This window comes from the organism of the source record quoted next, unplaced genomic scaffold, assembly GCF_019419815.1.
Source record: "Pyrus x bretschneideri cultivar Hongxiangsu unplaced genomic scaffold, Pyrus_bretschneideri_v1 Contig54, whole genome shotgun sequence".
Classification (NCBI taxonomy): domain Eukaryota; kingdom Viridiplantae; phylum Streptophyta; class Magnoliopsida; order Rosales; family Rosaceae; genus Pyrus; species Pyrus x bretschneideri.
In genome coordinates, this window is record NW_025999792.1 from 2,262,148 (window position 1) to 2,288,015 (window position 25,868).

The following is a 25,868-nucleotide window of genomic DNA, read 5'->3' on the forward strand; positions in this document are numbered from 1 at the left end:
TCAATCAAAAGCTCCAACAGTTACAGTGTAGTGTACAACTTTTACACAATTATATAGAGAAACCTACAGTGTAGTGTACAACTTTCACACAATTATATAGAGAAACCATGATTGTTAATGGCTGCACATAATTGTGTGGTGTGTGTCTTGCCTCACATTCTAAATTTCTAAATTTAACTTGGTTAATGAATTTGGATCATGTCACTTTATATTTTTTTTTATATGCTTATAAAAGTATGAAGTGTACACTTGAACAATCAATTAGTTATGAATATTTTTACCGTGCGGTTAATTGCACCATTTTAAAATGTGAATGTGTAGTTCATATTATTAATATTGGCGAGAGGGTGGGGATTTTTCAATGTGAACGGAACATGGAATGGTATTATACAAATAGTGGGATATATGTGTTAAAAAATTAATAACTTTAAAAATAAAATTTCCCACAACTTATATAAAAACACATAATATACCACTTGTGTTCGGATCATAATGAAAATTTTCTAATAGGAAATAAGCTCAGGCCCTCGAGTATTGTCCCAAGTGAATAGCACACGAGTCTGACTCAAGAGTATGCAGTAAGGCAAGCCAATGGGGTTGCTCACTTCTCGGCTAACTTTTGTGTCATTCTTCGAGATGCTTTGGTTCGATGAACCTCTCGATTTTATTCAATTCATTATAAGCTAATTATTCATTGTTTATCCTTCAGAAAAATTAAAAATTAAAATCTGTTCCATTCCCATTAATTAGCATCACATAAATAAAGCAGGACCGGAAGCAGTTCTTGTGAATAACCAAAGCATCCCATCCCAATAAAGAGAATACAGATAGTTTGTTTTGATAGTAATAGGGATAATTGGAGCAATACTCCCTCAACTTTCACTCAATTGAAGTTTCGGTCTCTAAACTAAAAATCCGTCAATATTGATCCCATAACTCGTTCTAATATACAACAATGGTCCTTTTAGCTAACTCCATTAGAACTTTCATCCTTTTTTTGCTCCTTTAAACTCTTTATTGGTCCTTGAACTTGTTACTGAATAAAAGCTTTTTAGAAAAAGATTCAGGTACCACTTTCACTTCCAAATTAAAAATGCTAATTAGAAGCAACTGTCATAAAAACATTTTTAGAAAGTAAAATATAGGAGACATTGTTGATATATGAACAGGAACAGTAACTCAAGGATGAAATTACACTAAGCTATGACACCACTAAAACTGACCAAAAGTACAAATTGTACAGCAAAATCTTACCTTTTGAATCTTTTTATTCATAAACCTTCTATCTGCTCAAGGGTACAGAAGTGTGCATTAACACTTTTCAGAGTTTCTTGATCAATTTCGGTAGCGCTAATCACTTTAGGAAACGAACAATTCCACTCCTTTCCGGGCTCCGAATCATTCTTTGCAGTATGTTTCTTCATTATGTCAGCGTCTTCCGATTCTGTTCTACCAGTCAATTTGTGTTCACTGAAGAGCTGAGATTTCAACTCCAAGCATGCCTTCAAATCCTCCTTGTTTCGGGCTTTGTTCAGCTTATCAATGAGATCGCCAAAAGCAGAAGTCCTTCCAGCCCACCGTGTTTCTTCTTTTTTAGGCCCTTTATCCAATCCATTTGGCACACTTGATTTCTTGCCCCCGTCATCAAACTCGCATTTCTGAAGCTTCTTTAGTCCCTCGTCAACAATTTGCTGTATCCTCTTTCGGAAGTTACTGGTTCTCGTTGGATTTGATCTCAACTTCAACTTCAGTCCTGACACCGTAGCCTCAGTGTTATCTTCTGTAGTATTAGTAGTAGTATTTTGGTTTGATATGGATGATCCATCCCTCATCGACTCCTCTGCAATAGATTCCACAGAAAACACTTGCTCTAATAGGCTGACGTTCTGCATGTATCGATCAAAAGCTTCATTTTCCACTTCAATGTTTCCGTCCTTGTATTCCCTCAACTTGGAAAATCTCCACTCATTAATAGCCACGGCATCCTGACATTAATATTTTTCAGTTAGAACAAGTCATTCTCACTGTGAAAATAGTACAAGAACAAATAGATGGTACCAAAGGACATGCACCTTTCTGGTCAAAGGCCTCTTCGAACGAAGCGGAATATGCAGATTATTGAATTGAGCAAAATTGATCGAAAGTTGCCGGAATGATGCAACTCTATGGGAATTCCTGAAATACAGCCAACAATGTAAGAAAATCTACATCCACAATGAAAACAGTACTTGCTTTGAAGACCTTTACTGAATGACGTTCCCATGGCAGCCAAGGCAAGCAGGAAAAAATAGAAAGGGTTGAAACATGGGAAGCTCAGAAGGCCAACTGTTAGAGTTAGGGAATAAAACCATCAAAGTTATGACTATAGAACAAGCTAGAAACCAGTGCAAATCTTCAGCCAATTGCCTTCCATAGGAAGATTCGACTTAATTAAAATCATCAATTTTTGACAAACCCATTCTCAAGTTAGGTCATAGTGAAATAGACTATAAACTTGGCTTCGCTGCCAACTATTTAAACCTTGAGCAATATGACACAATATTATATAAATGGTAGAAGAGCAATGCAGTTTTGTAGGGAAAACAATTTAATGACCAAATTCTTAGAGACAGAGAATTAAGATATAATCAGATGTTAAATGAGCAGCTGTTAGGAACTCACCCTGATGGTGATGCATCGGTTGATTGATGGTCAAATAGAGGAGAGTGTGAGGTTGGTGCCTTGTCTGGAAAAGTTGCATTTGTTTTCAAAACTGCAGAGACAATACAATATACAGTAAGGAGAAGGCAAAAACAAACATGCAAAGATGAAAAATCCAAACAAACAATTTTTTCTGAAAGGGACCAAAAAATCTCCTTAACAAGAGCTTACCCAAACATCTAGGCCTATCCATAGAAACCAAAACCATAAGATGATGCTCAATGCAGATCTCTTGATATATTTGAGAATGAAAAAACTAAGTTGGATTAATAGTTATATCTTAAAAAGACTAATAAAAAAAAAAAGGACAAAACTGATGACCGATCTTTCTTTTAGTCAGAACGAAAAAGAACAATGATCAATAAGCAGTCCATCAGGATCAAACACCTAAAATACAACTGAAATGCAAACTGAAATATAAACCAAAGAAAACAGTCCCACTTAATCTAAAATAGCAGACCAATCCAAATGGATAGGTGAAAATTCCCAAGCCCAAACCTGAACAGACCCATCATAAGTAACACAACCCCAAGAAATCATGCAAAGACATGCCAAAATCAAGTCAACATCCTACCCTTATCAAGACACCTTGCTGTCTCTGTGTAGTGTGAGAGAGCACTTGATGGTTCTGACACGCACAATTTAATAAGAATCTCACCTAGGTAAGCAACCATGATCAAAATTTTACATAACCAATCTTGTCCACCAATGGAACAGATTGCCACTTCATGCTTCTAAGCATAAATAGTTACCCGCTAGCATGCCAAGCCTATAACAGTATCACATTTAACCAGATGCCCCACTACTCTTCTATTTTTGCAACATTTCAAATATGGATATTCATCCAACACACCCAAAGACCTTAGGGCTAGGAACGCAGTGTTTCCGAGACTGTTCATGATGCTTTCAGCAGCTCAAAGACACTAAGCAGCCGTCATTATTCCCTAGGATCCACTTTAAGATTCCAACATTGCCACAGATAGCTTACTCAATCCTCTGCATAAGCATAAGTGATGTCATGGGTGGTGGAACCATACCTTTAAGCTATCCACTCTTTTCCTTTTTGGAAAAAGGGATGCTATGTGGAGTCAGCACTTCAGAAAAAAAATATATATTTTTACCGATATAGGAAACCACCAACTTTCCCTCATTTACACTCATCAGAGTAGTTGCTCAAAGCCATCAGCCATCACCAGACATAAAGCTGAAAGCCATTACTACATAAGATACCTAAAATTTCTCAGACCCCTCAAAAAGCGGCAGTTGTTGTCGTCATTCTTCTCCACGTTTCTCTATTAATTGGCATTGTTGGAAACCATACAGACAAAACCAAGCAATACAAGATTTTGTCCCAAAGCTTGAAATGAAAACTGTAGAAGATAAGCTTTGAAATGCCAATTGTAGAAAAGCATTACCATAACTTCACAAAATGCACAAGCACACCCCACCCTCCACAACAGTAAAGAAAAAATGAATATAATTATCCAACTTGAACAGACATACCATGAATATGACAAGGATTTTGAGCTTTTGAGCAGCAACTCTTACATGACTCGTATGGACACCTGCACATCCAAGGCATCTCAATAACATGAAACAGAAAGAAAGGATATTATTCTAAATGTAGTTATACAAACAAAACATATATTCAACACAATATAGCGTATGGTAAAAAACATATCAATAACATAGCACATTGTATATGAAGAAGAAAAAAAAAAAAAAAAAAAAAAAGATTCCTACACCATCATCCAGAATATCAACAAAGTCGGCACACTAAAGCTTATCTCCTCTTGGTGCTGGAAGGGGAAGGATCATAATTGAAATTAACATGGAAAACTTTATTTGGATGTGCCTTAGTGAGATCTGTGAACAAGACCATCAAACAGTAATTTCATTCTTTCTTTCTTTAGGTGGTGATGAAAATGGATTATCCTGAGTTCCTAAAGTGCATGTTTGGGGTCAAATGGTACTTGAACGAAGTTGAGGAGTGGCTGAAAATCAGAAGTTTGAAACTAAAAATGAAGAATGTCCTCTTTAAAGTCTCATTAACGCCATTCTAGGAGTCTCACCACAAACTTCCCAACTTCCAAGAATGTTAATTAATTAGTACTGGAGTATATCACATTATAAAGGCTTGCACATCAAGGTTAAATCCTGATACAGTAAGGAGAAGCTAGGCCCATAATTTACCAAGGAAACAATACTTCCTAATGGTACCTGGATAGTGGGTCTTGTCGATACGTGGAACAAGATTACCTAAATGGTATACTAGCTTCTTTCATGGTAAAGCTGTTCAAACAGTTCGCCTTCATCTTTTACTCTTCTCAGCAGCAGTCTTCATCCGCCATTGGACTAGCCAGCCCTCAGAACGTATTGTTGAGAGCAACTTTTCTTCTTCCATATTTCCTCCGTCCCTTTCTCGATTTCTCCTAATTTCTTTTTACTTTTCTTCAAAACTCTTAGTTTGAGGTTTGAGTCTATATCGCTGAGGAGATGGAACTAAGTTTGAAATACAAAAAAGATCGGGGTCGCCCATTTCTCCAATCTGTTTAGGGCATGCATTCTAGTAAAAAAAAAAATAATTAAAAAAAAAAAAACTAATCTCGTCCAACAATAACTACTGTACTCACTAAACACATTCAAATATTAACAACAAGTATCTAATTATCATGGTTACAGCGCTATTCTTTGCGCCAAATTCTAAAGTTGATTCAGAGGCATTCTCTCTTGAAGTTAATACCATCTGCACAGCTAAAAGGAGTCGTACTAAAGCTGATCGGCTTCATCAATGTAAAGCCCCCAATCGCATCATAAATTTCCCGGAAATTTCATCAAATCGAGGCAGAAAATCAAAATTACATCAAACCCACCAAGGCAAGATTGTCTCATCCAGTTTCTACAATCTACCATCCGGCATAGTTAAATCCCTACCTTTTGACAGCAAATTACTTGCCTTTAAGACCATAAACACATTCAATTTTTAGCCCAACGTAGTCAATTCCCCCAAATTAATTACCAAAACCGCAAACAACAAACAAGGCAATGCTTATTAGAAAAAGAAAAATCGCATACTCCACCAAAACCTAATTGTCAGATCATAAATTAATAAAGACCGAAAAGGAAATCAAACAAGGAATTCAATTTCCGTGAAATGAATTACCTGGAGCGAGCGACATTGCCGCACTGCTTACACTTGGGCTTGTTAAGGCCGCGAAGGGTCTTGGGGAGCGTGTCGGTACGGTGCACCGGATGGAAGGGAGCGACGGGAGGTGCGGCAGCCGTGGCGGTAGTGGTGGGGCGAGTGTCGCCGGAGCTGGTATTTCTTAGGGCAGGCGAGGGCGAAGGAGCAGCTGCCATAAGGGCGCGAAATCGGGTTTTGTATTTTAATTGCGTTTTATGGAATTAAAGAGAGATTTAGAGAAGCGAGAGTTGTGTTTGGTAAGGGATCGGCGTGAGGTGTGTGGTCAGCCACTTGATGTGTAAAAAAATATTGAGTCTTAATGGGCCGGGTCAGTTTTTGTTTCTAGACAAAAAGTTAATTCTCTCTTGTTTTGTCGAGCTATTTTTAAGACTATCTAATAATTATTTCGTTTTTTTTTTTCAACAATTAATTCATTAGTAAGTTGATTTTAAAAAAAAAAAGTAAAAGTAAATTTTAATTCAAACCAAATTTTGAAAAACAAATCACAAAAAACCAAATTAGTACCCTGTAGCAGAAGGACATACGAGTCCAAAACATCTCGTGACCAAATGCAACAGGCTGTTCAAAAAGCCAAACTTTGAAAAAATATCAGGCAATGGAATAGGCTACGTGTAGATTTTACATTCTAGTACTACATCACGTGAGCTGCGTTAGTCACATCACATACAAGTCCAAAACATCACACAAAAGGACAGGCTGTCACCTAACTCTGGATCCAAAGCGAATGTAAACAGTGCATGTGAAATACACGTGAAGCTAGTCCTTGGCCCAGGATAGTACAAGTAAGAGACACCATGCAAACATGCAATAATGAGTAGGTAAAACGCAAGAATGTCATGCCACAAGTTTATACTCACAAATAATATTAAAAACATAAAGTGTACGAAAAATCTATTTGTAAAGCTAAACATGGCATGTCACATCAATATATATAAAAGCAGTTCTTGAGAAAAACACATATACATATATACACATAAAAACAAAAGATCCAATCACAGGTACCTGCGATGTCACATCCTTTCGAGCTATGAAAGTTAGAGTCTCCGATAATAATTGCACCTAAGCATAATATTGGGTCCCGCCAGTAAAACTCAACTAAAATGATTAAATTTGGAAAAACAAACGGCGGATTCGGAATCAGCGAGTCGAAATACGCTAAGAGAGGTGATGGGTAAATTTTTGTAAAAAGTCAACGAAAAAGTAAACGGTCAACCCTAAAAGTCACCTTGGTGGTCAACTATGTTAAAACTTCAGAATTTTTCTAAATGGATGTCAAAAATATTTATCATTTTTTTAGTAGGAAATAATTATGAAATGGATGTCAAAAATAATTGTATTTTTTAAATTAAATAAAAACTATTAAATTTTTTTTTATCACGATATTCTACGTTAATCTATATTGAGGGGAGTGAAAGGTTTGAACAAGCAACGTAAGAACATCTTCAATGAACATGTCGAAAGATAAATGTTAAATGTTAATTTGATGGCTGACGTGGCAATGTCACAAATTGAATATTGTTCACCACTAGATCCTAGTTTTCTCCCCAATCCATATAAAACTTGCTCACAAAGTGAATATTGTTCTATTATCAAATTACAAGAATCTCATGGTGCTCAACGAAGTAAATACTAGTTGCTACATCTTCCAGTCACTCAGAAATACTTGGTTTCCATGAAGCCAGTGAAGAATGTTTTTTGTTAAGATTAATGATCTATCACATCCAAAACTCATGTGGTCTATCTTTAAAAATAAACATTCCGACTCTCATTCATGAAGAAGATGCAACTTGTATTGCTTAAATGAAGGAAGGATTCATCTAAGACGATAAGACTAAACACACATCTTTAAAGTTTTCAATACACATGAGCTCCAAAAGACTAAAGTTACTAAAGTTAGACAAACTCATTCCAAGGATAATCTAACAAGTCTGACCACCAAATCTTTATCAAAGTATACATTCAAGAAGCTGGTGCATATGGTATCGGATTAACATAGTTGACCACCAAGGTGATTGATGATTGCAGAACCATATGCACTAAGTGTGGTGCATTGGTATGTCCTAAGCTCTAGTATTTCCTATCCTTTCTTTCATAGCCCATAGCCTAAACCTTACATTACAACCTTGTGAAAGACCTAGCTGATCTTTGGGGATGTATTCATAGGTGCTGGTAAGTATGTGTTTTATCCATATTCTTAGTATTTGATTCATTCCATGAGATTTGTTCAGAAATTGTGCTTTTATTTCATATTTCATATGTGAGAATTTTTTTTTTTCCCTTTTACATAATTTCACTCACATGTATTTGTGGAGAGACTACACCTTAGGATCTGAGTGAAAATTTGAGTGATATCTGTGAGGACTAGAGTTGAGGCGAATTATATCTTTGGCATTTAAGTATGGTATCTTTGAAGTCATGAGTCATGGAGTAATATTTTTACACTTTACACATTATACGATTCTTTGAAGTGGAAGACTTTTGGTTTGGATGTATGACTAAGCTTTCATTGGTTCTTATTAGTTTGTTTCAAGTATGCCTTAACCAATTTGTTTGCAGAGTCTGTAGATGTTTGTGGGCATCGTCACTATAAACCCTCAGGAGACACAACTCCTCTGACTAAGGACACCTAGAGGTTTAAAGGCTTGTTGCACATGCTCAGTGCAATCGTTTAGCCATCGAAAGCGGTATAGTTAGATTTTATAGTTTTGTGTGTTTTTTAGTTATAGTTTTGCTCAAGAACTAGCAAAAATCAAGTTTGGGGGTATTTGATAACTCATATATTTCATACATTTATACCATCCATTCCTAGTTTATTTGTGACACCGGTTGCGTTTCACCCTATTTTGTATCAATATGCAGTTACGTGGGTTTTAGGATCAATTTGAAGTCAAAAGAAGTGAAAACATGCCATTTTTGGGGTTGACCCTTATTCAAACGTGGAAAGAAGTTTAGTGGCCTCTTTTGAAGCGCAAATAAAAAATCCAAAGCGAATCTGGTTGTTTAGAAGACCAACAGCAGAATGGGAAAGGAATTGGAATATCTAGCATGATTTGGAGGAGCCAAATAAGGAAAAACGTCCAAAATCTGGGCTTAATGGTTGGGATCATCTTGCAATCAGCTGCAGCCCCATTTAGCATATAAATACTAGGGTTTCAGATCACTTTTACACAAGCATCCTTTGGGGACGCCCAGAGCTCTCTATTTTCTCTTTCTTTGACCTTTCTTCTAGAAACAAAACCCTATTTTCCTTCACCATCTGCTGCCAACAAAGAAACCACACATCTGCGCTGTTCTTGGAGAAGTTCAACATCAAAATTGCTTCAAGGGCATTTCTTCTATGAACCTTAGTTTCATTCATGTTGTTCTTGATATTTATATATTATGTAATCATGTTATGTAATTAAGTTCATAGCTGGGGATTTCGATGTAGCCTTGCAAAACTACTCTTTGTTATTAAGTTAAAGTATTCAAATTACCAATATGTGTTCTTTTTCATTCACTGATTTTATAGTTGTTTGTTAATCTTAATGTTTGATCACCATTAGGGCTGCTTATGAATTATTTGATCAAGTTATACTGCTCATCATGCTTAATCTTGGTAGACATGTGAACGATTGATGAAATTGTTATTCATACATATTGCCATGTGATTTCTTTGGTTCTTTGAAATTTTCTTGTTCTTAATGGATTCTTATTTGGTAATCTAAGTTGCAACTAGGTTGCAGATTAGGAGCACTTGATCACAACCACACATCAATAAATGAGTAAAACGAACCCTAGTTGCAGATTGGAGAGTTGAATGTATCTTGACTTAATTTTCATGGAATTGGCTTATAATGGTGAAATCGGTATCCCTAGTTCAATTCCTATTATTTCTAAATCAACCTATCATTTATCCTTATCTTTCTTTCATTTTTAAGTTATTTTAGTTTTCGATTGAAAAATCTAAATTTAGTTTGCATTTTTATTGTTTAGTTAGGGGTCACATAAAGTTAGTAACTTGTAGAGATCTAATCAGTCCATGTGGTTCGACACCCTTACTTGTGCCATTATACTATCCTTATATTTGCACTTGAATGGAACACAACACATTCACACCCATTCCACAACACTCCCCTTGGATGCCCTATCCTTGCATGCATGGATTGACGTCGATGAGGTTGTTTTTGTGTTCCTTGTGAGCCTAGGAGCTCATCCATATAGTTAGTTGGACGTGAAGACTTCATTTACCAGAGAACAAGAAAACCCCAATCAGGTCCACTGTTCATCCATCATGATCGAAGAGGTTTTGTTGAGTTTGGAAGTGTTAGAAAGCCTTAGAACTTCTTCACAAGCTTAGGGAAGAATTTTGGAAGGTTTTGGACATCAAAAAGCTTGGGTTTGACAAGTTGTAAAGGTGGCCGGATTATCGTGATTTTTCCGGCAAGATTCCATGAGTTTTAGGACCTAAAAGTGGTAAGGTTTTGTTCTACTCGTTGTAAACTTCATTGTGGTATAAATTTCGTGAAGTTTGGTTGAAAAATGAAGAAGATATGAGATTAGAAGTTTTTCCAGTTTCCGGCGGCGCCTCCAACGAGGATCACCAGAAAAGACAAAATATTCCGTCAACTTTGACGGAATATACTAATGACGTTACTAACGGCATTAGATATATTTAACAGTATATTCCATTTTTGGACAGAATATTCCCTAACGTCGTTAGGGTTTCCGTACGTGTGCCAGGCACGTGCTTGCACGTGGCTGGCTTGTGAGGGCGCGTGGGTGATCGGAAAATTTTTCTAAACATATGGGGATCTTCATGGTGTTGAGTAGATTACGTTGGTATATTCAAACACCCCATTTGAGCAATATATAAAAAGTTATTAGCTAGTTTCGTTTATGTACTTTAAATTAACGTTTATATAGTTGTTTCGCATATAGGTGAGACCTATCCTTAGGACGAGCGTAGTCAATCAAGGCTTGGGGGCTACGACCTTCCACATACCAGTGATTGGGGTTTTGGTTTTCCGTATATACCTATATACTTGAGATTTTTCCCAGAAAATCGATTTAAATGAAATTATGTTTAGAAATGCTATGCATATTGATTTATACGTAGATCATTGAATTAATATAGTATGCATAAATGTGATTTGACGCTGTGGACGTTCAGGTAAGTACCAGGTGAGTTGTAGATTGTTTATGTATTGATGATTATGTGAGATGTGTTGAGAGCTCATAAACCTGCACCCCGGTGTTAGTACTCCCACGCTTGGTTAGGGCACAGTTCTTCACGTGATGTTCACCACCCGCACCATACGCTCACCTTGGATCCAAGTTAGGTGCACAGTCCTGTTGTACAAACCACTATAGGTGGTTCCGACTCGTAGGTGACCTGCAATTATTCGCACAGTCTTCACATGATCGTAGCACTTGAGCGTATTTATTTACACCTAGTCCTGTCGAATAGACCACTTTAGGTGGTTCCAACTTGTGTGCAGGTATATTTGTTAAGATGTGGATTTGAGCCGTACAGGTCACATTAGGTGACTCCGGCTGACATATCATTTACATTGATTTATATCAACTGGCTTACATATTTTTATGCTGAGATATTCGACATGGCATATTTTTGAATTTTGCTATTCTGAGCATGGTTGTGGTATAGATATGTATTCTATTTTCTGGGAAATTATACAGGTTTTACAGCGAGGGGTTACTATCTTTGATAATTGAAATGGTTTTGAAAAGCTTTGTTTTGCCCACTCACACTTTCTGTTTTGCGCCCCTCCAGGTTCTAGTTAGGAGTGCTTTTTTGGTGGCTTGCAAAGAATCCATGGTAGCTTTGACAAATTATCACCATTGTATGGTCACCTTTGGGTGTTCTATAATTAGTATTCGTCTTGCTGGACTGTACTTAGGCTACTTATGCTCTAGTTATGAACTCACACTTATTTCGTCTTGCACCTTATCTTATCTAGTGTTCTAGTTAGTTTGGTTTTTATTTATTCGCATTTTTTATATTAATATTGCTTCCGCATTGTGCACATGGCTACATCACCCTCGCATGAGGGCTAGCAAGCCTTGATTTCGATTGGGGTGTGTTTGGTATCAGAGCCTAGGTTTGGCAATCCTGCATATTTTGTGAATATTTTAATTATTTTGGTGTCTTTTGTCAGAACTATGGCACCTCGTAGAGAGCCACATCATTCAGCTGAGCCTAGTTTCCCTGATGTAGCCCAGTTAGGGGAAGCTATATCTCATGCTATTCAGTCTTTGCTTCGCCCTCCTCAGAGTACTCCCCTGGAGACTATGTATAATTTAAAGTTGGATAAGTTTGAGGGTAATGAAGGACATGAAGGAGCAGAGCGGTGACTCGATCATCTTGAAAAGATTTTTCGAGTGATGCAAAGTCAAGGGAATCTTCCTCCTGAAAGGTGGGTCGAGACAACTACATGGTTCTTAGGCAAAGAACCAGTATCCTGGTGGGAATAGGAGGCTTATTAATTGACCCCAGAGGAAATTGCTAACTAGGAAGTGTTTAAATAGTTGTTTCAGAAAAGGTTTATTCCCCTGAGTATATTGACCGCAAGAAGCAATAATTTACTCAATTGAGACAGGGGAAGATGACGGCAAATGAGTATTATAGGAGATTCACTGACTTGTTTCGTTATCATCCGGATGTTGCTGCTAATCTGGTTGAGATGCTCCGTCGTTTCAGATTGGGTACTAAGAAGAAGTGGCGTTTTATGTCGACCACTACTCCTTGTGCTTCTTACCAGGAGTTCTATGAGATTTTGTTGAGGATTGAGGATTCAGAGAATATGCCTAGTGAGAGTGAAGAGGAAGAAGAAAAGGACGGCAATCAAAAGAGAGATGATAAAGGTAAAGGTCAATCATCCCAAGGACCTCGCAAGACTCGGAGTTTTAAGCAAAGTGGAGTTAGTTCCAGTTCTTCCAGCGGGGGTTTTAGTGCCACTAGTCAGAGAAGAGGTGGTAGATTTTCTGGGGGTCCTAGATTCTAGAGACAGGGGGATGCTAGTAGAGGAAGTGCTCCGTTGTGCCGCAGATGTAATAATAAACATTTTGGGGAGTGTAGGAAAGGCAGCAGTGGATGTTTTACTTGTGGTCAAATAGGGCATAAAGCTATAAATTGTCCTTAGAATCAGCAGAGGCCCTAGCAGCCTTCCTTGCCACCACCAGCGCTGATTCAACCAGTTACAAGGTCTGGTAGTTATGGTTAGATGGGTCGTGGTGGTGCTTACCATTATCTGGGTGACACCACTCCTTATACTTTAAGGCAGTATCAATATTCCCCGGATGCTTATTATTAGAGTGGGTATCCTCAATATTCTGGAGGTTATACGCCGTATCCTCCCATTCCAGCTGGTTGATCTCAGTGGTACCTGGGAGGACAGCCCCAACAAGTAGAGATTGCTTCCAGTAGTGCAGGATCTTCGAGGCAACTTGGTCAGCCAAGTCAAGGTCGTGGTGTGAAGGGCCGAAATAATCAAGCTAGTAGAGGTCGTAGGGGACAACAACAAGCCCAGGGACATATTAACAATATCTCTCTGCAGGATGCTCAGAATCATCCAGACTTGATCATGGGTATGTTAAACATTCTTGGTCACTTTGCTAGTGTTTTAATTGATTTTGGTGCTACGCATTCTGTCATTTCTCATACATTTGCTCAAGTGACGCAACCTCATCCTACACCTCTAGGGTATGATTTAGAGTTTGCTATGCCTAGAGGGGAGAGATGTTATGTTGATTGTGTATATCCAGGATGTCTAGTGATGGTGAAGGATATAGTTATGCCAGCTAACCTTATCCCGTTAGATATTGTTGATTTTGATGTGATTTTGGGCACAGATTGGTTGCATTATAATCGTGCCAACATAGATTGCTACGGGAAAACAGTTACTTTCCATCATCCTGGATTACCTGTGGTTACTTTTGTGGGTGAGCAGAGTGGGGTGAAGCATGGTGTTATTTCTATTGTGAGAGCAAAAAGGTTATTATCAAAAGGTTGCCAGGGATATTTAGCTCATGTGGTGTTGAATGATGTTGCTCTTAGTAGTGTGGAGGATGTAAACGTAGTCAGGCATTTTCCTGATGTATTCCCTGATGATTTACCTGGATTGCCGCAGACCGAGATGTGGAATTCACTATTAATTTGCTTCCAGGTATGGATCCTATATCTTTGACTCTTTATCGAATGGCTCCTGCTGAATTGAGGGAATTGAAGATTCAGTTGCATAAATTAGTTGATAAAGGTTTTATTCGGCCTAGTAATTCACCATGGGGAGCTCTAGTGTTATTTGTGAGGAAGAAATATGGGACTTTGAGGCTATGCATTGATTATAGGCAATTGAATCGGGTAACAATTAAAAACCGTTATGCATTGCTGCGTATAGATAATTTATTTGATTAGCTTCGAGGCGTCTGTGTATTTTCTAAGATTGATTTGAGGTCTGGTTACTATCAGTTGAAGATTAAAAGTGAGGATGTTCCTAAGACGGCTTTTAGGACTTGATATGGTCATTATGAGTTTCTTGTGATGCCATTCGGATTAACTAATGCACCTGCAACTTTTATGGATTTGATGAATCGAGTATTCCAGCTATATTTAGACAGGTTTGTCATTGTCTTTATTGATTATATTTTGGTATACTCTAAGTCTAAATTAGGGCATGTTCGACAACTCACTTTGGTGTTGAAGAGATTAACGGAACACCAATTGTATGCTAAGTTTAGCAAATGTCAATTTTGGTTAGATCAAGTGGCATTTTTGAGATATGTTATATCCGCCCAAGGTATTTTGGTGGACCCTCAAAAGGTAGCAGCTGTTGAGAATTGGGAGCAGCCACGAACCGTCACAGAGGTATGGAGTTTCTTTGGTTTAGCAAGTTATTATCCACAGTTTGTTAAAGATTTTTCATTTATTGCATTACCATTAACAAGATTGACAAAGAAAGATGTTAAATTTGAGTGGGATGATAATTGTGAGTAGAGCTTCCAGCAGTTGAAGTATTGTTTCACTCATGCACCTGTTTTGGTGCTCCCAGATGATAGTGGTAATTTCGAGATCTATAGTGACGCTTCTTTGAATGGTCTGGGATGTGTGTTAATGCAACATGGTAGGGTGATTACTTATGCTTCACAACAATTAAAGCCTCATGAAATGAATTACCCTACTCATGATCTGGAATTAGCAGCCATTACCTTTGCTTTGAAGATTTGGAGACATTATCTTTATGGTGAAAAATGTAAGATTTATACAGATCATAAAAGACTCCAGTATCTTTTTACTCAGAAGGATCTTAATCTTTGATAGTGAAGGTGGATTGAGTTGGTAAGTGATTATGATTGCACAATTGAGTATCACCTTGGTTGTGTAAATATGGTGGCTAATGCACTTAGTAGGAAGACTCCAGTTAGACTTAATGCTTTATATGCTTGTCATATTCCTCTTCTTGCTGATTTGAGGTCCACTGGAGTGAAGTTAGGGGTGGAAGCTCGAGAAGAAGCTTTACTTGCTAATTTCCAAGTTAGACCAATTTTAATTGATCGTGTGCTCAAGGCTCAGATGAATGATGAAGAAATCCAGGAGTTAATTGAAGTAAGAAGTCAGGGGAAAAAGAAAGATCTCAGAGTTCGAGAAACTGATGGCATGCTTATGCAGGAGAACAGAATGTACGTGCCGAATAATATGGAATTAAAGAAAGAAATTTTGGATGAAGCAAATTGTTCGGCTTATGTGATGCATCCTGGAGGTACTAAAATGTATCATACCATTTGACCATTGTATTATTGGCTGAGTATGAAAAGAAAAATTGATGAGTATGTGAGTAGGTGTGTCATTTGTCAGCAAGTCAAAGCAGAAAGAAAGAAGCCTTTTGGGTTGATGCAGCCACTTACCATTCCACAGTGGAAATGGGAAAACATTACTATAGATTTTGTGTACAAGCTTCCTCGTACACATCATGGTTATGATGGCATTTAGGTGATAGTTGATCAGCTTACTAAGTCAGCACATTTTATTCCAGTGAGGGAGAAGTATTCTTTAAGCCGATTAGCTGAATTATTTATATTGAAGATTGTGACGTATCATGGAGTTCCAGTTAATATTGTCTCGGATCGTGATCTCAGGTTTACTTTTATGTTCTGGGTAGCATTCCAGGAAGCTCTTGGTTCGAGATTACTTTATAGTATAACATATCATCCTCAGACAGATGGACAATCAGATAGGATATGTTGAGATCTTCAATTTTATAGTTTGGTGATGTTTGGCATAAGCGGTTGGATTTGATGGAATTTGCCTATAACAATAGTTTTCATTCAAGTATTGGTATGGCACCATTTGAGGCACTTTATGGCAGATCTTGTCGTACACTTTTGCGTTGGTCTGAGGTTGGGGAGAAAGTTTTTGAGGGCCCTGGCATAGTGGAGGAGACTACTCAGAATATTCAAGTGATTAAATCTAACTTGAAAGTGGCCTAGGATCGACATAAGAGCTTAACAGATAAACATGCCACTGACAGGGTGTATAAAGTGGGTGGTTGGGTATTTTTAAAGCTTTCACCGTGGAGAGGTGTGGTACGGTTCGGGAAGAAAGGTAAGCTAAGTCCTAGGTACAATGGACCGTATGTGATCACCAAGAGAGTCAGTGAAGTTGCTTACAGGCTTGAGTTGCCTCCAGAGTTGCCTAAAGTGCATGATGTGTTCCATGTTTCCATGCTTCGTCATTATGTTTCAGATCTGTCACATGTGATACCTCCTCAACCTTTAGAAATTAATCTAGATTTGACTTATGATGAGGAACCAATGACAATCTTGGATTGGAAAGATAAAGTTTTGAGGAATAAGACAGTGCGTTTGGTGAAAGTTTTATGGAGAAATCACTCGGTGGAGAAGGCTACCTGGGAGACAGAGGAGCGTACGAAAAAGTTGTATCCACGCTTGTTTTACGATTACTAGCGGGTTGTTTGTTGTTGTTGTGTAATTTCGGGGACAAAATTTTCTTAAGGGGGGGTAGGTTGTGACAGCCCGTCCCGAATGGGTATATTATTTTATCCTTGCTAGCATGGAATGACGATTTTGCCCATAAACGTTGTACGGTGTTGTATAGTTTAATCTTTGGATGTGGACCAAATATGTTAAGTCCTAATGGTTTGGACCAATTAGAACTTAGATTTTCTTTGTTTTTGGTTGGCTGCAACCTGGACCACACACTCATACACACACATCAACCCGTTGACCCTCTCTCTCTCTCCTTCCCTCTTGGATTTTTCTTCCATTTCCGTACAACTGTATAGACAACTCTCAAACTAACCCTTGCACGCACAAATTGACATTGATGAGGATGTTTTTGTGTTCCTTGTGAGCCCAAGAGCTCATCCATATAGTTAGTTGGACGTGAAGAATTCATTTACTCAAGAACCAGAAAGCCTCGATGAGGTCCACTGTTCATCCATCGTGATCGAAGAGGTTTTGTTGAGTTTGGAAGTGTTAGAGACCCTTAGAACTTCTTCACGAAGCTTAGGGAAGAATTTTGGAAGGTTTTAGACGTTAGGAAGCTTGGGTTTGACAAGTTGCAGAGGTGGCTGGATTATCGTGATTTTTCCGGTGAGATTTTGTGAGTTTGAGGACCTAAAAGTTTGTTCTACTCATTGTAAGCTTCATTTTGGTACAAATTTCTTGAAGTTTGGCTGAAAAATGAAGAAGATATGATGATTAAAAGTTTTTCTAGTTTCCGGTGGCTCCGGCGAGGATCACGGGAGAAGACGAAGAATATTCCGTCAACTTTGACGGAATATACTAACGGCGTTATTAGCGGCGTCAAGTATATTTAACGGTATATTCCATTTTTGGACGGAATATTCCCTAACACCGTTAGGGTTTCCGTACGTGTGCTAGGCACGTGCCTGTGCGTGGCCGGCGCGTGAGGGCGCGTGGGTGATCGGAAAATTTTTCTAAAAATATGGGAATGTTCGTTGTGTTGAGTAGATCATGTTGGTATATTAAACACCCTATTTGAGCAATGTATGAGAAGTTATTAGCTAGTTTCGTTTATGTGCTTTAAATTAATGTTTATATAGTTGTTTCGCATATAGGTGAGACCTATCCTTAGGACGAGCATAGTCAATCGAGGTTTGGGGGCTACGACCCTTCCATATACCAGTGAGTGGACTTTTGGTTTTCCGTATATACCTATATACTTGAGATTTTTCCTAGAAAATCGATTTAAATGAAATTATGTTTAGAAATGCCATGCATATTGATTTATACGTAGATCATTGAATTAATATAGTATGCATAAATGTGATTTGACGTTGTGGACGCTCAGGCAAGTATCAGGTGAGTTGTAGATTGTTTATGTATTGATGATTATGTGAGATGTGTTGAGATCTCATAAACCTGCACCCCGATGTTAGTGCTCCCGCCCGTGGTTAGGGCATAGTCCTTCACGTGATGTTCACCTCCCGCACCATACGCTCACCTTGGATCCAAGTTAAGTGCACAGTTGTGTCGTACAGACCACTATAGGTGGTTATGACTCGTAGGTGACCCGAGATTATTCGCATAGTCTTCACGTGATCATAACACTTGAGCGTATTTATTTACAACTAGTCCTATCGTACATACCACTTTAGATGGTTCCGACTCGTGTGCAGGTATATTTTTTGAGATGTGGATTTGAGTCGTACAAGTCACGTTGGGTGACTCCGGCTAGATGGATGAGCTCTAGATTCAGCCATACAGGTCACGTTAGGTGACTCCGGTTGACATATCATTTGCATTGATTTATATCACCTGGCTTACATATTTTTATGTTGAGATATTAGACATGGCATATTTGTGAATTTTGCTATTCTAAGCGTGGTTGTGGTATAGATATGTATTCTATGTTTTGGGAAATTATACAAGTTTTACATCGAGGGATTACTATCTTTGATAATTGAAATGGTTTTGGAAAGCTTTGTTTTTGCCCACTCATACTTTCTGTTTTGCACTCCTCCAGGTTCTAATTAGGAGTGCTTTTTTATTATCACCATTGTATGGTACCCTTTGGGTGTTGTATAATTAGTATTCATCCTGCTGGACTGCACTTAGGCTACTTATGCTCTGGTTGTGAATTCACACTTATTTTGTCTTGCACCTTATCTTATCTAGTGTTCTAGTTAGTGTGGTTTTTATTTATTCACATTTTTTATTTTAATATTGCTTTCGTACTGTGCACATGGCTACGTCACCCTCGCGTGACGGCCAGCACACATTGATTTCGGTCGGGGTGTGTCAATGTAACAATTATTTTTACTTTTAGATATTATCCGGAGTTTGTCTTATGTAGTTCAGTTTATCAAATAATTTTGTTTTTTAATCTTAATAGTTTAATTTTTGTGAAGTCAATTTTCACTCTTTATTATGTTTTTTTTGAGCTTGAATACATAAATAGAACGAAATAATGGTTGACAAACATGAGTCAAGGGTTTCTATACAAAGCCCTTCTCTTCTTCACTCAAGTGGCAATGCACTCTTTCAATGGTATTTTATTCATAAGGGATGAATTTTTTTTTTTTCGGAATACTTAGTAGTCTCGAACTTTTGAAGAAAAATTATTTCTTTGAAACGGTGAAAGTCTTAAAAGATGAAAGGTTATGCATAATTAAATCAGTGAATCAAGTCAAGACAACTTATATGGAACAAGTTTACCACCATTTTAATATTATGTTTCATTAAAATAATGATATATAAGTTTATCAACACATGACATTATGTTATTGAATCAAAATGTCCATATGACGATGAACTCATTTCACGTAAATTTTTATGTATATGTTGACCCTAAGAACCACTTAGCATACGTGGCGCGTAGGCCGAATAGCTAATGAGCTAACTACATCTTTTAGTTAATTGCAGGGCATGTCAATTGGACAACCGAGCTCAGTTCATGAATAAATGAATGTAGTGGTGGTGGTGTCGAATGTGTTGCGAAGTTCAAAAATGAATGTAGTGGTGGTGGTGGTGTTGGCTGCTTCAATTATATTTGTGCAAATATAAGTGCGCCAAATTGGTACCATATTGTATGAACACAAATACTCAAAAGAGATAAGTGTCTTGATTGCAAATGTGATTTGACCATCAGAATACTGAATTCTAAAATGTACTTGTGAATATCCAATCATAAAATAAGTTCGGCTTTCAATGTGCAGAACAACATAACCTAGTAACACCTCACTTCGCCAAGAAAACTAATGAGATGACCTGCTTCAACAAGGACTCAAAGACTCCTTGTTGGTAGAGACTTGGATAGATAGTCAACCGAGCTTGAAGTAGTGCTATTTATTCAAACTGGAAGATACTCCACGATTACCTGACTTTATTGCTACAGAGTTGTTTCTACGAACTAAGAGATGTCACCGGTTGTCAACCACAGAGTTGTTTATACAAACTGATAGATATGCTTGACAAAGTTAGGAAGGTCAGTGTTTTCTCAAAGGTGAGAGGGTTTCGCGTATAGTGAGAAATTGTGCAGGGCAAATTTGTGTGTTGTGTTGAAGGTCCCTTGAAATTTGCAAAACGCCTTGGATTTATAGAAGGAAACTACTTGACACGTTGTACCATCATAGAATCCAACTTGTGGAATATTATCCTGATGCCAGCCGTGTCAATGCATTAACTCTTTTTCACACATCGTTGATCTGCATGCACTTGGAATTGCGAGCATTTTTGCTTACCACTATAAACTATGGTGTATGTTCATCATACATCTAATTATTTGCCACGTGCCCTTTCATTTAACCTTAGTTAATTTTTTTTTTCATTCAAAAAGTAACATTTAATGTGAAAGTTAAGTAGAGTTATATAAAATAACACGTGACAGATAATTAGGTTTATAATAAGTATACATTATAGTTGTAGTGGTGAGAAAAAATGTTCCCCTTAAAAGTATCCTTAGGATAATTCTCATGTGCAGGTGCAATAGTCTTCCACATGAAAACCATAAAACGCTCTGTCTTTCATGTTTGTCTTATCCATGCAAATCAATTGCAAAGTATAATCATTATCCGCCATCATTTCATAACCTTCATATCCATGCATGCATGATAACCATCTGTCACATCGAGTCACTAATGCCATAAAAACTAAATTTTTTAAATTAAATTTGTAAATTAAATAAGGTGATTACTAATATATGAATTATTACTTGAATAATTAACGTAATTAATTTTTACTAATGACACATTATTTGATTTACAAATTTAGTTTAAAATTTTGATATCCTTATAAATTTACCCTTTCTATTTCATCTATAGGTTTAGCCTATCATGTATACTTCTTACCATAGTCTAAAGCCTATCATCACCACCATATCCAAAGCCATATCACGTGATAAGAGTCCTAATTCACGGATCCTTAAAATCCTTACAAAGAGGATCCGGATTCTCCAAGTACACATCCATCTGCTTTTATTTCTTTTTCATTTCCACGTTCCTTATTCGCACTCTTAACCTACGATGGGTCCTGCTCTGTCCACGTGTTGTCCACGCGCTGCCTAGACGCTAACGCACCAGCTGACGTGGTGTTGACGTAACCACCACTAGTTAACCATGTGTAAGCACCTCCACCTGCCTACCCTTATCCAGAGATTCAACGAACCAACGAAGAAATTTTTGGTGGTGACAGGAACACACACCTCAACAAGGCAGGTGGTGTTCCCAACCTATTAAATTTTGATAGCTATATTTTTTCATTTGCTCATTTAATCATACCTGGAGAAGCTGAAAAGTCAAAAACAAAGATGCCCTTTTAACTTTGTTACATCATCCGTTATATCGCTGTCAATGTCTCAGAAATTGAGGGAAGTTGCACAGACTCAAGTAATTCCATCTTTTCTTTCTTTGAAAAATAACAAGAATTCCCTCATTTTCTCTGTTTCTTAAAGTAAAAACATTAAAAGTTGAAGTTGTTTTCTCACACTTCCTTGCCGTCAGCCTCATCGGAAGAGAGATATTGCCTTAAAAGTTGATTAGGTTTTTCCATATACATTTTGTTTACTTATTCATATTCGATATCGATCAATTTTTTGTAGTTCTATCCAACTATGAGCATGCCAACTGCCAATTCCCATGCATGTTTCCCTTCACCTAATCAGGTAAACTAGTTTATATTTTGGGCAAAATTTCTCGTATCAATGTTTGTAGTTCTATCCAACCACGAGATTGTCAATCGCCAATGTCCAGACTAGTTTGCCTTTATCTAATTAGGTAAACAAGTTTATAGGTTTGAAATTTGTGTTGGTGTTCTCAATATTTATATATTACAATTTTCATTTTTCATTCAGAGTCCCAACTACAATTGGTCATGTTCCCCACCAAACTTTACATTAATCAATATGCTTCAAAGTGAAAACAGTATGATACATTTGAATCAGGTATTGTGTCAGACTTGTTATCATAAATCTGAAACTCCATAATACAGTTCATGAGAGAATGTTTTCTTGTTGTACTATGTTAGACTTGTTATCATAAATCTAAAACTCCACAATTTGACATTAGAATATGTAGATTGGAAGTTTGGAGTTTGACATTAGAATACATGTGACTTGAAAATGGTTAAATTTGATTTTGGATTAAAATGTGATGGTACAAGAAGTTTGGATTAAAAATGTAATCGAGATGTTTATCCAAATACCAACAGTGCACTAGTCCCTTTTCTTTTTCCTTTTATTTTGCAACTAAAATTTAGACCAAATTTATGACACATCCCGACCAGAATCGAGGCATGATAGTCGTCACGACGGAGCAATAACCACGTCGTCGGAGTTTGAGAGTTCTCAGGTTCCCGCGACCCGTTCCATGGCCAAGAGGTATCACTCAACTCATGAGGTAACAAGGAATACGATGGTAGATTTCAACAATTCGATCCGTGACGTTTGGTTAGGGTTATAGGTGATGGTCTCTCGGTTGTACGGACGAGAGAAAATTCGAGAAGGAATGAAAGAGTGAGGTTATATGTGTGTGTGTGTGTGTGTTACAAGATTGGGCAACAGAAAAAAATAATATGATTTGATTGGGCCCAAAAGAATAGGTGCCCATATAATTAGTCCAAAATTTACCTGTTTACGCACCTAAATATTCATAACTTTCTCGTTATAACTCCGATTCGAGCCTAGCTCGCGTCAATGTTCTCGTGACGTCGAGTACAATTTAATCACATCAGCAGGAAAAATAATTTAAAACTATATATGTACATCCATGTCACCCAGTCAACGAGGGCATAATCATCATTTTCACACATTCAAGGATAAAATATGTATTTATTTGGGACGGGTCGTCACAACCTACCCCCCTTAAAGAAAATTTTGTCCCCGAAATTTATGTACACTAGCATAACAACACATTAATATCTATAAAATAGGCATGGATATAAATCTCGCATACGATCCTCCATCTCCCAAGTGACTTCCTCCATTGAATGGTTCCTCCACAAAACTTTCACCATGCGCACAGTCTTGTTCCTAAGAACCTTATCCTTCCAATCTAAAATCGTTACTGGCTCCTCATCATATGTCAAATCTGGATTAATTTCTAATGGTTGAGGAGGTATCATGTGTGACAGATCAGAGACATAATGACAAAGCATAGAGACAGGAAAAACATCGTGCACCCTTGATAGTTCTGGAGGTAACTCAAGTTTGTAGGCGACTTCACCGACTCGCTCGGTGATCTGGTACGGTCCAATATATCGAGGACTTAACTTACCTTTCTTACCAAATCATACCACGCCTTTCCACAGAGATAGCTTTAGAAATACCCAATCTCCAACTTTATATACTCTGTTAGTGGCATGTTAATCAGCAAGACTTTTCTGTCGATCTTGGGCCACTTTCAAGTTAGCTTTAATTACTTGAATATTTTGGGTAGTCTCATCAACAATCTCAGGGCCCACTAACACCCTCTTGCCAACTTCTGACCAACATAGTGGAGTGCAACAGGACTTACCATAAAGTGCCTTGAAAGGTGACATACCAATACTAGAATGGTAGCTGTTACTGTAGGCAAACTCAATCAAATCCAAACGCTTATGCTAAGCGTCGCCAAACTGCAGTACCGAAGATCTTAGCATATCTTCTAGTGTCTAGATAGTTCTCTCAGATTGACCGTGATGTGAAATATTCTAACACTTAAATTAAAACCCTATGATTGTAGTATATGAAAGTAGGGATCATTTTAGGCCGGGGATTAGAAGGGCTGCTAATCTACTCAAATTAAACTCTAACACACTAAACTAGACTCAAAAACAGAAAACTAGACTCTAAAAACTCAAAACAAGATAAATAGACTCAAAACACACAAACTAAGTTAAATTGACTCAAAACAGGACCTAAGGAGTAATTTGGACGAATTTTAACTAAAAAGACTCAAAATACTAAATTGGACAGATTTGAACATGTTTCTAACTAATCTAACATACTTAATTGAAGGGGGGACTGATTTGGACCAAATTAAAGTAAAAACAAACAGATTTAAAGACTCTAAACAATTTGGATGAAATTGGGTGTTTAAATGGGTGAATGACTAGCTAGAGGGTCCTTCTCCACACATGACACATATGCAACACAAATCGATTTCCAGTTATTATTCCTTTAAACCATGAATGACAATGCCCCAAATTAATCGTGAAACGCACAAATTAACTTTCAGATTTTCCTAAATTCATTGAATTGGATGGAAAACACATCACAACCAAATTATCCTTATCAAGTTCCTTAACTATGAAAAGCATGATAGAAAGACATATCAAAGGTCATTAAGTTCTTTGAAAACCATAAGCATTGACAAGGCATTTGTAACTATGAAAAACATGATACTCATACCAAGGATTTACTTAACACAATCATGACTATTGATTTCCACTACTTGTAAATATAAGTTCATAACTATTAGGTGAAACTCCCTTATACTCTAGCATCAAATTCATGCATGCAAACTAAGTGTGCACCCTTAATCAACATACAAGAATAAGTTATCAATCAAATAGATAAGTAAATCGCATTCATGTTTTATGAAACAATAACTGGAAGAAATCAATTCATATCACATATATATATTCATGCCTTTGAATCCACCTCTAGCTAAAATGAGTTTAGCTCCTCATGTTCGCACTTAAACAAAGATAATTTAAATTAAACATTGAAAGCAAAAGATAGAATACTCCAAGTGGCTCTTCCTTCCTTCCTTGCTGCCGCACAATGGGGATTTTCTGAATTTAGGCTCTTGAGGTGTGGTGTGAATTTGTGGTAAAGGGTGGTCCTTATGAGTGCTGCGGCATCATGCATTTATAGGGTGAAGGGAAGACACGAAATTGGGCTGAAAATGAGAGGAATTAGGACTCCAAATCACCAAAGAACAAGGACACTTTCAATCAGATTCCAAGGAGGAAAAAGAATGGTCCTTGTGGCAGATTCTAGGACTTCTAGAAGGGTTACATATGGCATAAACTTAGGGCACGAAAATAGGGCTTCTAGAACCTAATATCTAGGTGATTTAATGTGAAAATGAGTCCTTTTTGCAGCTAGAATTAAGGTAGGATAAGATTAGGATAGGATAGGATAAGATAAGGTTAGATAAGGTTTGGATAAGATAAGGTTATTTGGATAATGTTCCTTCTTTGTAGTTGATTCCTTATCTTCAATGCTTCCAAATTTGTTTCTCGAGATATTAAGCACATTCCTAGCCTCTATTGATCTTCAAATTCGTCCATCCACCTTGCTCCATGCATGTGTAATCCATTCCAAGCCCAAAACTACTCTAAAATGCTCCAAATTGCACTTCTTGCCAACTTTGTCAATTGAACCTACAAACACACGAAAATAGCTTAAATCACTATAATAAATAGAAACTAACTATGTAAATGCAAGAAAACAAGCTAACTAAGTCACATAAATATGCTCTTATCAGGCCGTCTGTCTGTGGAT

The 25,868-nt window shown here is 37.4% G+C and overlaps 1 protein-coding gene across 3 annotated transcripts; it reads right to left on the bottom strand.

Annotated features, from left to right (window-relative positions):
- Window positions 1-1,087: 1,087 nt before the first annotated feature.
- LOC103933274 lies at window positions 1,088-6,166 on the bottom strand. 3 transcript variants are annotated; one of them, XM_048570634.1, is made up of 8 exons: window positions 5,864-6,000; window positions 4,921-5,266; window positions 4,204-4,265; window positions 3,822-3,904; window positions 3,275-3,696; window positions 2,662-2,752; window positions 2,073-2,175; window positions 1,088-1,985 (listed from the first exon to the last, which is right to left on the bottom strand). In XM_048570634.1, exons 5-8 carry the CDS (start codon window positions 3,372-3,374, stop codon window positions 1,272-1,274), a joined length of 1,008 nt encoding a protein of 335 aa, XP_048426591.1. In that variant the 5' UTR covers window positions 3,375-3,696; window positions 3,822-3,904; window positions 4,204-4,265; window positions 4,921-5,266; window positions 5,864-6,000; the 3' UTR covers window positions 1,088-1,271. The 3 variants fall into 3 exon arrangements, with proteins under 3 accessions (XP_048426591.1, XP_048426590.1, XP_009341219.2); XM_048570633.1 differs by lacking the exon at window positions 4,921-5,266 and having other exon boundaries at window positions 3,275-3,904; window positions 5,864-5,927; XM_009342944.3 differs by lacking the exons at window positions 3,275-3,696; window positions 3,822-3,904; window positions 4,921-5,266 and having other exon boundaries at window positions 5,864-6,166.
- Window positions 6,167-25,868: the final 19,702 nt, after the last annotated feature.